We start from the raw sequence: 14,623 nt of genomic DNA, 5'->3' as shown, positions 1-14,623 counted from the left end.
TTCACTCTGCGCTTGTCTCGTGGGCTACACTCATTTTAGAAAGGACTTTCTCCAGCAGTGACAGTAACAGCTCATTTAAACAAAACAAAATATTATTTGTTTGTAGCTGGTTAAGCCACCACTTAGAATCACCTATATTGCATTAGGATGGAGACAGAAATGTCACAGACAAACACCTGAAAACTCTCAAAAGATGAGAACAAGGCTTTTTGTGTTTTGGGTGAACTGACCCTTTAATTCACGATGTGTCCACCTCTGTCCTCAAGAGGGCAGCACGTGGTTTTTCTCGCATCTGCTCAGATTCAAGTTGAACCAAGAAGAAGCCACATGGCGGAAGGAGACACAGCAGTCACCCTGCAGCTGAGAGAATGAGAAAACGATGTTGACCAACAGTGAGTAAAAAAAACATTTCAATTTGGCGTGATTAGCTCCAACCTGACCATCTGCGCCTGCGTCGGTGTTTGTGTCCCGGGATCTTGGTTTGTTAGTGCGTCTAGATTTGGTCTAGATCGTCTTGTGCAAAGTGAGAATCCCACTAAGGCTTCATTAATTCAACTGGCATCATTTTCATAACGTTGCTCAGCCTAGATTACTGTAAACGTCTCTCTCTGTGGACTCCAGACTCCCCTTTGAAATGTTGCAGTTAAATGTTTACATATTTATTCCACCCCCACTGAAACATGATTTATAAAGTGCATTACATTTTGTAAATCATCGAGGATTTCTCATCAGTTCGGCATGGCGTTACAATTGAACTTTCACTTAAATGCACCCTTTTGAACCCAACTTGCAGTTACTGCCATAGTCTGTGCACCGAGTGCATCAACTGCAGACACATTAGTTAGAATGACACGGCAAGTAAGAGAGATGTATCCCGAATTAAAGAGAAGACCCTGACGATTTATGGAAATATCTTTATATGTGACACGTCTGGTGTGGGCATTGACTGCTAACTTGGGAAATCTTTAATTGGACAATTTTCGAATAGAGACTGGTATGGGGTTACTAAGGAAACTAGCAAAATAGGCCAAAAGTAAAACTGTCTGTTGATGTATAGTGGTTATGTTTTTTTAGTTTGAAATGAGAGGCAACTAATGATGTATAGATAGTTTTTTTTTTTTTTTTTTGTAATATCAGGTTTGTCTAACCTGTACAGTCAGATAGGAAATAAATGATAAATTATGACATTTTGTTTAACTATGCTGCTTCACATAATCACATCTGGCAACTTAACTGTCTCCACTCTTTTTATTTAAGACATGTCTGCAGGTTGTATGAGGTGGGTGCTTAACCATACACTGAGAGCTGTGTGTGGTGTCCGTCCCGGCCACCAGACACCAGCATCAAGGTTTCTCAACTGCAGTGAAAGATGGAACATCACTGCCGCCTCCTGGAGCCAGTGTCCATTCTCCACAGCAGTAGATAACACGGAACAGACGTCTGCACCAAAGAAGAAAAAGCCGGTTCCCAGAGCTAATGCCACAATCAGCAATGTTGGCCACAAGATCCCGCAGCGATACGTACAGTTGATGAGTGAGACGGGAGAGGACCTGGGCACCAAGCACCGGGAACATGTGATCAGAATCATGAATGAGCAGGGTTTGAAGTTGGTGCTGCTCAATGCACACAAAGACCCTCCGGTCTATCAGCTGATGACTGGCAAACAGATCCACCAAGAGCAGCTGAAACTGCGGGAAAAACAGAAAGCAAAACAAGGTATGTGGTGTTCTGGCGAGGACCCGTGTTAAGCCTCAGTTTAATACATGTTCATCACAACCTAGTTTACTCAGTCTGGTTGCACAAGTAGTGCTGAAACTAAATTATTCTTAATAACTATTTAATTTCTGATTATTTTCTCAAACTCACTGATTAGTCTCTCGGTCTGTGAAATGTCAGAAATTTTTCCCAACAGCCCAAGTTGACATCTTTAAATGATTGTGGGTTTTTTATTTCATTTTTTTTATGTCCAACAGAAAAAGCCCAAAGTAATATAAGTCATGTTAGAAGATGCAAACAGAAAGTATTTGAATTTTTGCTTGAGAAACAGCTCAAACTGTTAATCTATTATCAGAAAAGGTTCCCAATTCCTGTTCCCATTTTTTTGGATGTACTAATTGTGATTTAAACCAAGGTTAGTTCCAGGGAAATTTCCATTTATTAACAGCATGACAACACCATGTTGGTGGGAGCTGCAGACGGCAACAACCGTTTCCTCCCCCAAAGCTGTTAGAGCTATGAACTAATGTATTTTTAAATAGAATCTAGGAGGGAGGGAGGTTAAATGTTGTGCACGTCTGTCTCTTGTCTGTGAAACACATCTGTGTTTTCTTCACAGCTGCTGTGCAGGTGAAAGAACTCACCTTTTCATGTGGCATCGCGTCACATGACCTCACTACTAAGCTGAAACAAGTGGAGAGCTGGCTGGAGAAGAAGCACCATGTCAGGATTACTCTGCGATCGGGACACAACAAACCCGCAGACAATCTGGTGAGGAAGAACACGCTGTCTTTGTTTGGTTTTTTTTGCCTTTATACGATAGGGAGACTGAGGGATGTGACAGGAAACGAGGGGAGAGAAAGATGGGAATGATGTTTAACAAAATTTCCCGACCTCGACACAAACCGGGTCGTCATTCTTCATGTTGCTTTTACCCCCAGGCCACCAGGTGGTATTATAAACCGCAAATGATGTTATTCAACTCAGTGCGTATGTGAATTGCATGAATACAAGGATTTACTACATATTAGTTCCTGATCCTCATAAACAATGTTGATAGAATATAATATTTAAAGTACCTACGTACAAAAAATATTTTTGGGTAAAGTGAAATGTGAATCTTGTATTTACTGTTAACCTGAGATCTTTTAAATGTTCCGATCTTGGTCATAAATCAAAGCTTTAAAGGATCATTATCAAAAAATACTTTCAAAGCAAATAACAGCAGGAATGTCATCGTCTTTTTTGTGTTACTTTCATATATCAGTATCTCACATGGAAAATCTTCTTTTCCTCAGGACACAACTTTGGAGCAGATGGTGCAGCAAATAGAGGTAATGGTGGGATTTGTTTCCCCGCCAAAAGTCAAACATGACGGGAGGGCAGCCATGTGTGTCATACGTCCACCTTCAGCAAAGGAACTCTCACAAAAGGGAAAGAGCAACAACAACAAAGCGTCGCAGCCTGACGGCTCCGGTTCGAACACCACTCAGAGCGACGCGTCGCCTGTTGGCACCACGGACACAGCAGAAGCGTCTCCACAGCAGTGATCTGGTGGAAATAAAACCTTTTTTTTTTTTTGCAAAAACAAGTCTGTGCTTAAATGTGAAAGTTTGGAGTAAATCAGATTCTACCCCTGCTGTGGTGTGAAGGTATTTAACAAAGTATAATGACACATCCAGAGACAAGGGACCAGCCTAGTCTGGTCTACACTGAAGGCTACACTGCTACACCATTGTCAGCGTATATGCTGACCTTTGTTTTGTTTTTTAAATGAGTGAATGGGGCCTAATGTTTGAACACTATTCAGTTCTAATACTGATCAACTGGCTATTACAGCCAGTCATCAGCTAAATAACTAGTCAGCTAGTTACCATAACTTTGACTTCACCGTCACAGATCATATTAACCCTAAAGACGGAAATTTATTTGATAAATGCAGCTCATGAATCACAGGTTTCACTCTTAAAAACGCGTGTAGCTTGGGGGTGAGGACGCCGTCCCTCAGTTCTTGTCACCTCTCCACTGTTTGTAAAGAGGTGCTGGGCCGCCACCAACCTCCAGAACAGCGTTCCTACTCTCTTCCAAATGGTATTCCCTCATTTGGCATTTTGATGGTGGTGCTGGAGAGCTGTGGTCAACACATCAACACAACATCCTGTTTGCTTCACATCATTTACATACTAGGCAAACCAAGAATCAACCCTTTATGCTTTGTGGACTGGGACATTGTCATCCAGGAAGAGACATCTCCCACCAGGATATAAATGTGCCATCACACAGGATAAAGTCACTCAGATCGTCTTTTTAGGTTTCTGTGAGTCCCCGGGTGAACAGATATTTTGGTGTTTTTATTTTGTATTTTCATAATAATGTTGAAAACACAGTGAACCGGGCAGTGACTACCAGTGTCACTGGAGCAAACATCAAGCCAACACCAGTGCGTATCTTCCTCTGCTTTATTCAAGATTCATATTCATGTTTTTGGTAAAAAATAAAAATAAAAGCAAATTTGGCGTACAGATACATTCACTTGTCACAGATAAATGTGTTTGCTTGACTGAAGTGTCGGTTCCACACTTTGTCAACGCCTTTCTCTAACAGCAGAGATGCTTCCCTGGAACTTTTATTTATTTACTCTTTAAAACTAGAATCATACTTTTCCTATACATAAAAAAGAAACCAAGGAAAAGAGAGACATAAAACCACCTTGAGGCCCAAAAAAATAAAATCTCTCCTAGATTGTGTTAGAAAAAAACAATGAGAACAGAAGCAGCTTTACTAGCATGCATGTACAACATTTGTCAATAAGCCTCGAGTACTTTGTAGGAGGAGAAGGGTTTAACAAAGTGATAGTCCAGGTTGCCGCAGTGAGGGCACTGCTGGACGTTGCTGTATTCTGAAAAATACTGCATCCCGACTCGGACGTCCACCACCGGCTTCCCGCAGTGCTTACAGTTGAGACGAGCCTGAGGGGACACAGGGAGGGGGGGCGGGACACAGGTGAGTTAACAGGAGGTTGCCCTGCACTCCACTTAGCTTTCTGTTTCATCCCACAGTCTTCATGCAGTGGAGAAATGACAATCAACAAGTGACAGGGAACATCAGCTGTCTGCAGTGGTAGAGAGTATCGAAGTACATTTGTGCTTCAGTACAATCTCGAGGTACTTGTACTTTCTGCTCCTTTATCCACTACAATACGAAGACAAATGCACCTTTTACTCCAATGCATTTAGTTGATAACTTTAATTAGATTAATTATACAAAATATAATTAACAAATAAGTTATGATCTATTGTTATAGGTTAACATATGAATAATATAAGATTTTAAAATCAAAATTAGCCCCGTCTTCACCAGCTGCAACATTCAAGTGACACATTAATGCATCAGTAGTTACAATCATATAATATAACATACATTATTCTGCATAATAGGTTTTTTTGATGCTTAAACTTTTGTACTTGCCTGCATGCATGCAATGCATGACTTTGACTTGTAACTTTTTCTACACTGCGGTGTTGGTATTTTTACTTTAAGTTCTGCACACTTTTCCAAACTGGCTGTCTGTGGACACCAGATCGACACAGATGGGGTCCATGTCACTGACTAGGATAATGATCAAGGAGGACATCCACATCAGAGCCCAACCGATTATTCGATATTTAGTCGTACATACACTATTTTCAGTCATTCTTCAAAGAAAATTAACAAACCTTTGCTAATTCCAGCCTCTCAGATGTGAGGATTTTCTGTTTTTCATTGTCATATACCAAATATCCTTGGGTTCTGGACTTAGGGTCAGATTAAACAAACAATTTGGAAACATCACCTCTGGCTCTAGGAAATCATAACGGGCATTTTCCACTATCTTCTGCAATTTTATAGACAAAACCATTAATAACAAAAACAATCATTAGTTGCAGCCATAAAACACACTCAGTGCAGAAGACAGTCCAAGACAGGAGGTTATGATCTCCTCGGATCACTTAAGCATTTCTATTTTCTGATTCAGACTGTGAGATGCAGCTGACGCCACAAAAAGCTAGTAAGAAGGCCTTTGAGCTGGGACTGATTCGTCACACAAAGCAAGATTTATTAATAGGAAAACTACCATATTATCAGTGTAAATCACGACAGAAAACAGCACTGTAGCCCCTGTAACTGTAGATTTACAGAACTTGAAATGTAATGGCTCCACCAAAAAGAAGCAATAAATCAAAACTTAAGGGAAAAAATAGAAATTGGCATCTGCTGCATTGGACAGTAAAATCTAAGCACCGGTAAAACTAATTCAACCTTCAAGAACAAGAGCGTTGGCAGCTACTGGCGTGCTGTCAAAGCCTTGTAGGACCTGCAGCTCTTGAATCTCCCATTGCTTTGAAGCTGGTGGGTTTGTAGACCAGGTGGGGGCAGTGTAACAAGCTGTAACCTCAACATTGACAAGTCATCACCTCCTAAAGTTGATACAGAGATTGTGTAAGCTAACAGTTGCGTATTCACCGACCTCTGGCAGGAGGAATAACAGTCTAAAAACCTACTGCTAATAATAACACGATTTTCTGATCAATGTTTCTACCTGGCAACAGGGTGAAGCAGCCAGGATGTCGTAGGTGTACATGGTGCCCAGTTGGTGCCAGCTCCCGTCCCAGCGTGACTTGCATTTGATGCAGACGATCTTGTGGACGCCTTCTAAACAGTCCACGCAGATGGCGTACAGGTGCATTAACCTGCCTGTTAGAAACAAAGAAACGCAATCACTTATCACATTTACAAGTGAGTCACTCTGTCTTCAGGACAGAACAGTCTGTTTATGAGGCAGGAACATCATTGAGATAATAAAATCCTGATTGTGTTTTATTTCACTTTACAATACAAAATAAAACGACAGTTTCTGGAGGAAACAAAACTGCAGAGAGAGGCGCAGACTGACTTCCTTGATGCCACGTTTCTCAACTGATGTGATTTCAGTTCCTAAATATCAGTCAAGAAAAGAGCTAAATGAAACCTTCCCACCTCTGTGAATGACTCTGTCTGCCAAAAATACCACACAGGGGAAATAGTTGCAAGTCATTTTATCTACCTATGCTTCCCAAATGTAAACTTGAAAGCATTCAATTAAAACTGGTCACAACAGAGTCATGAGTATGGTCATCCAATGTGTTTTAAGTCCTTGCAAGCTTGCTCAGTAAAACTACCAATGCATTTACATCTTCAATTCCTTTCAGCTGCCACATCAAACCTCACTTTTACACTGCATGGCAAAATTCAACCACTTTTCCTCGGCCAACATTGATATTCAGCCTGACACAACTCATTAAATCAACCTTTCATACTGATGCATATCGAGGCGCATACATATCAAAGCTTGTGGACCAGCACATCAAAGAAGCCTCATGAAAGTGAATATTTGACTGAGCAAAAATAACATGTTAATGGTTTATTTGTTTGCTCCCGATAAACTGCTGCAGTGCTGGACAACAGTGTTTTTGCTGCTCTGCACAGTTGTCTGAACACTGAGATTCTTCTGCAGTCTGCAACTTTGCAACGCAAAACACGCGTTGATAGACAAAACAAAAGCAAACGAAGAAAACATCTTCACCTATTTGACAACGCAGGTCCAGCATTGAGGGAAAAAAAAGGCTGCAAAGTGAGAAAACACAACCACATACGTGATGCTTGGAGTCGGCTTCAGCAGCTTGAGTGCAATCAACTGCTGCAAGTTGATGTTTCTGTAAACAGTTGTGTTTCTAACTTGTAGGGCCACCTTATAACCCTCTTATTATTATTGTTTTTATTGTTTCGTCCTATATTATTGTTGGATATTTTATTCCATTTTATGTATGTATTATTTATTTAATACAGTTTTAATGTTTATATTAGTTTTAACCCTGGTTCAGATATGTAAAGTACTTTGTACATTGCTTTGAAAAGTGAGATAGAAATAAAGTTTATTATTATTATTATTATTATTATTATTATTATTATTACACTAGATCTTGCTGCATTGGCTCCCAACCTGTGGGCCAGGGCCTCTTCAAAGAAAAAAATATGTGTAATATAATTATTCAAATGCAAACGTGTATATTGGTCCTTCATAAGCATTTCTAATAGTATAATATAATAGTTTCAATTACATGGATCTGTTTTTTTTCATCTTTGTGACATTGTGATATTTGTGTAGCTAATCTCTGGTCTCATGCCATGGTCCTGAAAGCAGGTCTGACCTTGAAGGTGACAGGGGACGTCGTACTCAATCTCGTCGTGGCGCGAGGGGCTGAGGAACAGAGTCCCGTCCACCAAAGGAAACTGTTCAAACACAGGCAGCGCCCGGTGGCACAGCGCACAGTTGACCATGTTTCTCTGGCTCGCGCTGAGGGCTGACAGAATAAACCTGCAGGACAACATGGACAGACGAAACAGAGGTGTTGGAATTGCCAAGCATAAATGAAAGTTTTAAAAAAATATTTTCTTTGTGTCAAGGAACTGATTTTGAAAGTCTACTCTTGGTTTTTTAAGTGCTGAGTGGTTCAGGTATAAAATACACGTCTGATCTGCTGCTTATGAACAGTCCAGGTGGGACAGATACAGTTACCGTCCTCTGTGACCCCAAAACTAAACACAGAGAAGCAGAATTCAGTTTTTATACACCACGTGTCTGCAATGAACTCCCTCTGCTCCAGCTTGAAGTTTGAAGAACTTTTCTGTGCACTGCTTTTTGCTTAGATTTACTCCTTTTGAATCCCTTCTACATGTGTCCTTTTTCAGCTTTTTATGTCTTATGTAATGCAGTCTGAACCGCTGTGTTGTACAAATAAATTTACGTGGTTGTTTTCCTACAATTTCCTACAATTACAAAAAGATTATATATATATATAAAATATCTTAATATTCAAATTTATGTTGGTCAGAGGAAGTATTTTTATCAGATATTTGACAGTTAATGTGACAAATCTAGTTTTATAATAACTCTAGACTGATGAGCCACATTAAAACTATTAAAAAGATTGTAGCAATCAATTTCATATCAGATCACATTTGTTAACCAGGCATGAGAAGACAAATGTCCCAGAAGCTCTACCTGCGCAGCTCCTCCCCCTGGCCTGCCTGGGCATCGTCCTCCATGCGGACGTGGTAGGTGTTGAGTTTATGTCGGGGGATGTGGGTGAGGAGCTCCGAGAGGTCCAGCCTCCTCAGGAACTGCACCGGGTGAGGGTGGGTGCCGTCACCCATACTGCCGGAGGTGAGGCGGTGGTGGAGCGGGAGGGCGATGGAAAGAGGCAGGGGGAGAACAGACCCGGGGTCGAGGTGAGGACCAGCAGCTCCGCCACCTGAGGCTCCCAACGAGCAGCCGCCGCCCCTGCTGAAGGCTCCCCCGACCAGGAGGTGCTTCCTCTGTGGGTCCATGTGCACGGCCGATTTGAGGAACTCTCCCAGCTGACGGGAACCCCGCAGGCCTGCTCCTCCGCCTCCTGATCCGAGAGCACCAGTGGGGGAGAAGGAGAAGCCCGTAGGAGGAGATTGTCCCGGGGAGTCGCATGGAGATTTCAGAGATGGCCCCAGAGGAAAGGGTCCTCCTGCAGCATGTCCCCCTCCTCCTCCTGCAGCTGCGCCTCTCTCTGTAGAGTTCTGTCGGTCCACTGATTGTCTACGAGGTAACTCCTGACTAGAGGCTCTGTGGGATAGTTTACCTCCTCCGCCTACTCCTCCAGGTGCCTTACTTTTCTTAGGCTCCTCAAAAAGCCCGTCCCCAGACCCTACAGCCCCTCCACTGGCCCCAGTCCTGCCCGCGCTCCTCTCAGAAGGCTTCTTCTTGCGCTCATCCTGCATGCGTTTCACCTGATACCAGTCAGTGTCTTTCTTCAGATGACCCTGGCCGCAGCGGCAGGAGCAGAACCTGAAGGCCAGGTCGTAGCCCTTCTTGGTCCACATGTTCTGCCGGCACTGCTTCTCGTTCCAGGACCGCGCGCGACCGATGCAGTTGAACTGGACGAGGATGGAGCTCTCCCACTCATAGAAACACTGCAGATGCATCCAGTTGCCATACGGACAGAGCTCGTTGTTGCAGAGCACCCGCTGGTAGTCGTCCTTCTCCAGGTCGATGGCCTGGTTGAGGCTGCAGCCCAGAGGGGTTGCGCACTGGACCTCTGAATGAACAACGACAGAAGGGAGGGGTAGAGATTAATCAAAATCGAAAACTTTGGGCTATAAAAGGACAGAAAATAGTGGAAAAAAACCTAAGTAGCACCTTCGGTTTGTTTGTTTTCTCAGCGTAACAGACAAAAAACTACAGATATCCAATGTTGTGCTGCAAGCAACTAACAGTTACTGTCATTATTGATTACTATGCCTATTATTTTCTCATTTAATCAATAAATAGTTTGGTCATAAACATCAGAAGAGTGGAAACATGTCCCTCACAATTTCCTAGAGTCAATGATAATTGTTTTACTATAAAATAAGAAAATGCAAAGAAATGCAGCAAATTATCACATTTAAGTGATACATTCAAATTTCTTAAGATATTATCAAAGTATCAAAAGTACATTTGTGACACAGAAACTTGCAAATAATTGTTTTTTTTGTAAGACAAATGACTTTAAAAATTATCAAAATTGCAATTGATCATATTCAGATTCAGAACAACATTAATGTCCAATACAAAACAACAGAATTTAGTTTTTATGAGTATCATTTGTTAAAGTATTTTTAAAGTCTGAACAAGCAGGCTTGATTTGATATCATACATCTCAAATGTTATAAGGTCAAAGGTCAGATATCTGATAATAAATGTGGATGAGTCAATCAGAGAGGATGATTTTATTGTGTTTATTCCCTTCACACATGTACAGTTGCATGCACAAGTGATGCATTAATTAATAAATCCTTTAATAAGTAAAACCGTAGTGCAACATTAGGGCTTCAAAGTACTTGTTTTGTTTGAGAAACATCCAAAAACCCAAAGATAAACACTTTACACTGATATAAAAAACTGAGAAAAGCAAAGTATCCTCATATCTAACGAGCTGGAACCAGCAAATGTTGGTTATTTTTGCCTGATAAGAAACTTGGAGCTAAAACACAGAATTAATCACTGACAATTTTATTAATGGATTCAAGATTGCAAGTAATTTTTCAAGCTAAAATGCCAAACATTGGGATTTCGGACTATTAATTGGATAACACAGTCATTATGAACGTGTCAGTTTGGGCTTAGTGTCACTTTAACACTTTGCAGACCAAACAATAAATCTGTTAATCAAGAAAATAACTGGCAGATTCATCAGTACTCAAAATAGTAGTTAGTTGCAGCCCTAAATGTTTTTTTTTTCTGTCATTTTGTGGAGACTAATTGATTAATGGAGTAATATCTTCAGCGCAAACAAATTCACAGACATTTCTGGGGACATTTCTAAATAGCACTGATTTGGAAACACTACCATTAAAATCTCCATCATAAGTTACATGAGCAAGATCATCCTCATTGCAAACAGGCGACAGGACAACACGAGATGGAAATGTTAAAAGACTGATGCCAGTGTCCTTTTCTGCCTCGTTGGCATCAATTTATAAATTTCAACTGGGCCATCCAAGCCTGAACAGATCTATTCAAGCCCTGCCAATTGTCAAGTCTGGATGTGTATCAAGCAAATGTGGGCACACAGTCTACACAAGGAGCAGCTCATGATAATACACTGTGGGCGTATGTGGGGAGGATAGCTTCCTCCTTTCTTTTCCGGTACACTATCAGCGCTTTTTTTTTTTCTATCTATCTAAATCACTATACAATGGATAAAAAGCTAAAAAAAAAAAGCTATTAGACAAGGAAACTCAGGAAATTGATAAGCGAGCAACCATCAAGTGTGTGATAAATGGCAAACTACTGATCAATTAGTTGTCTATTAGTTTTCTCTTAATCAAATAACAAATTGATTAACAAATTTAAGCACCAGGCTGTGTAATAGGGGGATACCTAACTTACAGTATGTAAATTGTCTCTATTGAATTTAACAGTAAAATAAGAGAAGTGCACTGATTTGTGCTTTTTTCTTTTTTTTTTTTAACTCAGGCCTTGTTATAGCAGGTTTACATGACAGTTACAGGTCTTATTACAATGTAATAAATAGAATAAGTATATTTACTTGGCCTGTAATGCAAAGGGTGTCTGTTTTAAACCATAAGTGTAATATTAGTAAGGGGGGGGCAAGCAGGGTGACTTTCTCCAAGTGCTGTGGGTCTGTGTCGAGTGAAGTTGAACTTGAGTGCGCAGACAAGCGGCGAGGTGTCAGTATTACCCTTGAGGAGGAGGAAGGCCACGACCAAAAACTGTGGACAAGGTGCGCGTCAGGAGAAGACAGCTGAGGCCTGCACACCCAACGCCACAGCCATCGATCACTGAAAGACTAAGAAGTGCCGCACTGAGTCATTTAGACTCCCCGATACTACATCAGTCAACAAGGAGTATTATTTTAATAGGCGATGATCCTTTTTTTTTCCCCCCAGGAGGAGCTTGAGGCGCCAAACTCCATTCACATATTTTACACTTTTAGGATTCACTGCTTTCAGGAGCTGTTTAAAACTGTTAAAACGTGGCCGAAGATGATTCACGAAGCAAAAGCAGCTACTGTACAATTCGGCTTACATCCGACACAACAAGCAAGGCCTCTTTAAATAATATTTCAACTTGTTTGCCTGCTGTTCCCACATTCGTCTTATATCAAAACAATACACTGTGCGATTGCACAAACCGAGATTTCAGTGCAGCTGAGCACTAACTACTCGCTGGTTCACAAAACACCAAAACCCGAAAACAAAACCTCTCATGAAATACAAGGCCTGAAGTCGTGATCGACCAACGCAGCCTGTGTTTGTCGATAATCGAGGAACCATTAAAATGTCAACATTTTTGATCGAAGTTTGGTGCGCCGTTCTCACCAGGTAGGAACTAAGAGCAGAGAGGGGTAGAGACACTAGCAACGTCGCAGTGCATGTATGTCACAGTCGCACAGACAAGACAGTTTCCCCTGGCAGGAAGGCAGCATCACCAAACTTCACTGCATCTTTGTCCGTTTCCTCTCTTACCACTGGAGCGCTCGTTTCTGGGCGCAGCCGCCGCCGCCGCCGCCGCCGCGGCCGCGCCTCCTGTAGCGGCCGCACAGGCTCCATTTTCCTGCTCATCTCCGCTACTGTTGGTGCGTTTGCTCTTCTTTCCCTTGTTGTTCTTCTGGTTGGGCATTTTACACGATTCGGCTGCCTGTGTTGCTTTCGACCTCTATCAGCGGCTGCTGTCAACGCTGTCTGACATTTCTGTGGACTCCATTTCTGCAGCGGGCTCTGGCGTGTTTTTGTTTTTTTGTTTTTTTGTTTTTTTGTTGCAGTGTTTTCTCTTTGTTTCGTTGCTGTGAGTCTCCCCGTGGACGGCCGGCGGGTTTCTGTGCAGCTCTGACCGCGGCAGGTATAACGAACAAGCTGCTATAACCTTTAAGGGCGAAGGCGTGTCCGTCTCTTGTTTTGATTCCTGCTGTACTGTTTTCTTCCACCCTCTGACGTCACAGGACCCCGCCCCCTGCCATGGGCTGTCAAAGACGTATGCTGCGTTTAAGATCCGTGGGAAAGCTCGGATTTTATTACTTCAAATGCTTCTAATAGAAAAAAGAAAAGTAGCTTTGATAATCTTTTCCATTTATTCAAGAAAGGTTCAGTTTCTTGAATGTGAGGATTTGTTAATATGATTATAAGATACACATCTTTTAGTTTTGGGTATTGGTGAAATAAAACAAGGAATTTGCAGATTTCACCTTGGTGTCTAAGAAATTTTGAGATTTACTTTTCACATCTTCTTGACATTTACTCAATAAATCAAAGTCATGAATCAAAATATAATAAATAATGAGTGTGATAACAACAAGTACAGTTAGGTGAAGCAAGAGTTTGTTTGTATGTTACAAGATAATGTCCAAAGCACAAAAAAGTTTGTACACCAAAACCAATAATATTTCCTTTACTTAGTTTAAATGATCAAATATGAGCACAGGGGGGAAAATGCACAGATGTTTCAGCTGTGCCCTCTTCAGTTTGCAATAATAATAAGTTTGCAAGTAATCACAGTAAATACAATGTTGTCATAGATAAATGTAGGGAATTAATTTAACAATCACTATGTACATATCCTATTTTAATCACAACTTTTAATCTTTCCTAGCAAGAAACAACTACCGGCTAGACCTGCTAAAAATAGATCAGAAAATAAGCATGGTGACACTAAGTTGTGGCATGGCATGTTAAATGATTTCAGGTTATTGAAATCTGCTGTGTCAGATATTCCCACAGTACCTCAACGCAACATCAGATTCAGCTAGCAGACTGGAGACTACAGCAAGTTGATAAGAGCCACATACCTGTGGGGGAGGTATCACTGTCTTATTTAGCACTTATGACAGCAGATATTTTATCAGCCTGGGGGTTGATATTTTAAGGCTGTATTTCTCATCCTGTCTCCTACATGCAGTGAATCAACTTGATGGATTTTACGTGGGGAAAGCTTGTAGCTTACACGTGCAATTTAGTGAAATAGAATAGGCAAATCAATTCAAATCTCTGTGCAGTACCTGGAGCTTTTTAACAAATAGTAAATGCATTGGAAACTACCTATACCATCAATCGTATTTAAATTGTCTCAAATATCTTAACAGCAGAACAAATTAAACGTTTTACAAGTCAAAAATAAAACAATCTTTGATGGGGAGGTTGGGGTTCCAAATTCCATTCATAAATCTGACAATTTAAAGGTTTAGTGCTTATCAGGTACTGTTGATACCTGTTAAAACATGACTAAAAACCATTTATGAAACAATAGTGGCCACTCTCTAATTTGGCTTACAACACGAAACACCTGTGTTAATATATC

The 14,623-nt window shown here is 41.1% G+C and overlaps 2 protein-coding genes across 3 annotated transcripts; one reads left to right on the top strand and one right to left on the bottom strand.

Annotated features, from left to right (window-relative positions):
* The first annotated feature begins 284 nt into the window (after nt 1-284).
* On the top strand, nt 285-4,244 carry mtif3 (mitochondrial translational initiation factor 3). Of its 2 annotated transcripts, none has more exons than XM_071468016.1 (4): nt 285-392; nt 1,258-1,716; nt 2,336-2,487; nt 3,015-4,244. In XM_071468016.1, the coding sequence occupies exons 1-4, from the start codon at nt 380-382 to the stop codon at nt 3,264-3,266; spliced, it is 876 nt and encodes a 291-aa protein (XP_071324117.1). In that variant the 5' UTR covers nt 285-379; the 3' UTR covers nt 3,267-4,244. The 2 variants fall into 2 exon arrangements, with proteins under 2 accessions (XP_071324117.1, XP_071324118.1); XM_071468017.1 differs by having other exon boundaries at nt 387-523; nt 3,015-3,354.
* On the bottom strand, nt 4,162-13,266 carry heca (hdc homolog, cell cycle regulator). Its single transcript, XM_071468014.1, has 5 exons — nt 12,799-13,266; nt 8,798-9,863; nt 7,944-8,110; nt 6,296-6,450; nt 4,162-4,685 (listed from the first exon to the last, which is right to left on the bottom strand). Exons 1-5 carry the CDS (start codon nt 12,950-12,952, stop codon nt 4,521-4,523), a joined length of 1,707 nt encoding a protein of 568 aa, XP_071324115.1. The 5' UTR covers nt 12,953-13,266; the 3' UTR covers nt 4,162-4,520.
* Between the last annotated feature and the right edge of the window lie 1,357 nt (nt 13,267-14,623).

This window comes from Trachinotus anak, unplaced genomic scaffold, assembly GCF_046630095.1.
Source record: "Trachinotus anak isolate AG129_WGS33_773 ecotype Australia unplaced genomic scaffold, CSIRO_AGI_Tana_v1 ptg000031l, whole genome shotgun sequence".
NCBI lineage: Eukaryota > Metazoa > Chordata > Actinopteri > Carangiformes > Carangidae > Trachinotus > Trachinotus anak.
The sequence above is the reverse complement of the archived record's forward strand: the minus strand, read 5'-3'. Positions and strand labels throughout refer to the sequence as shown.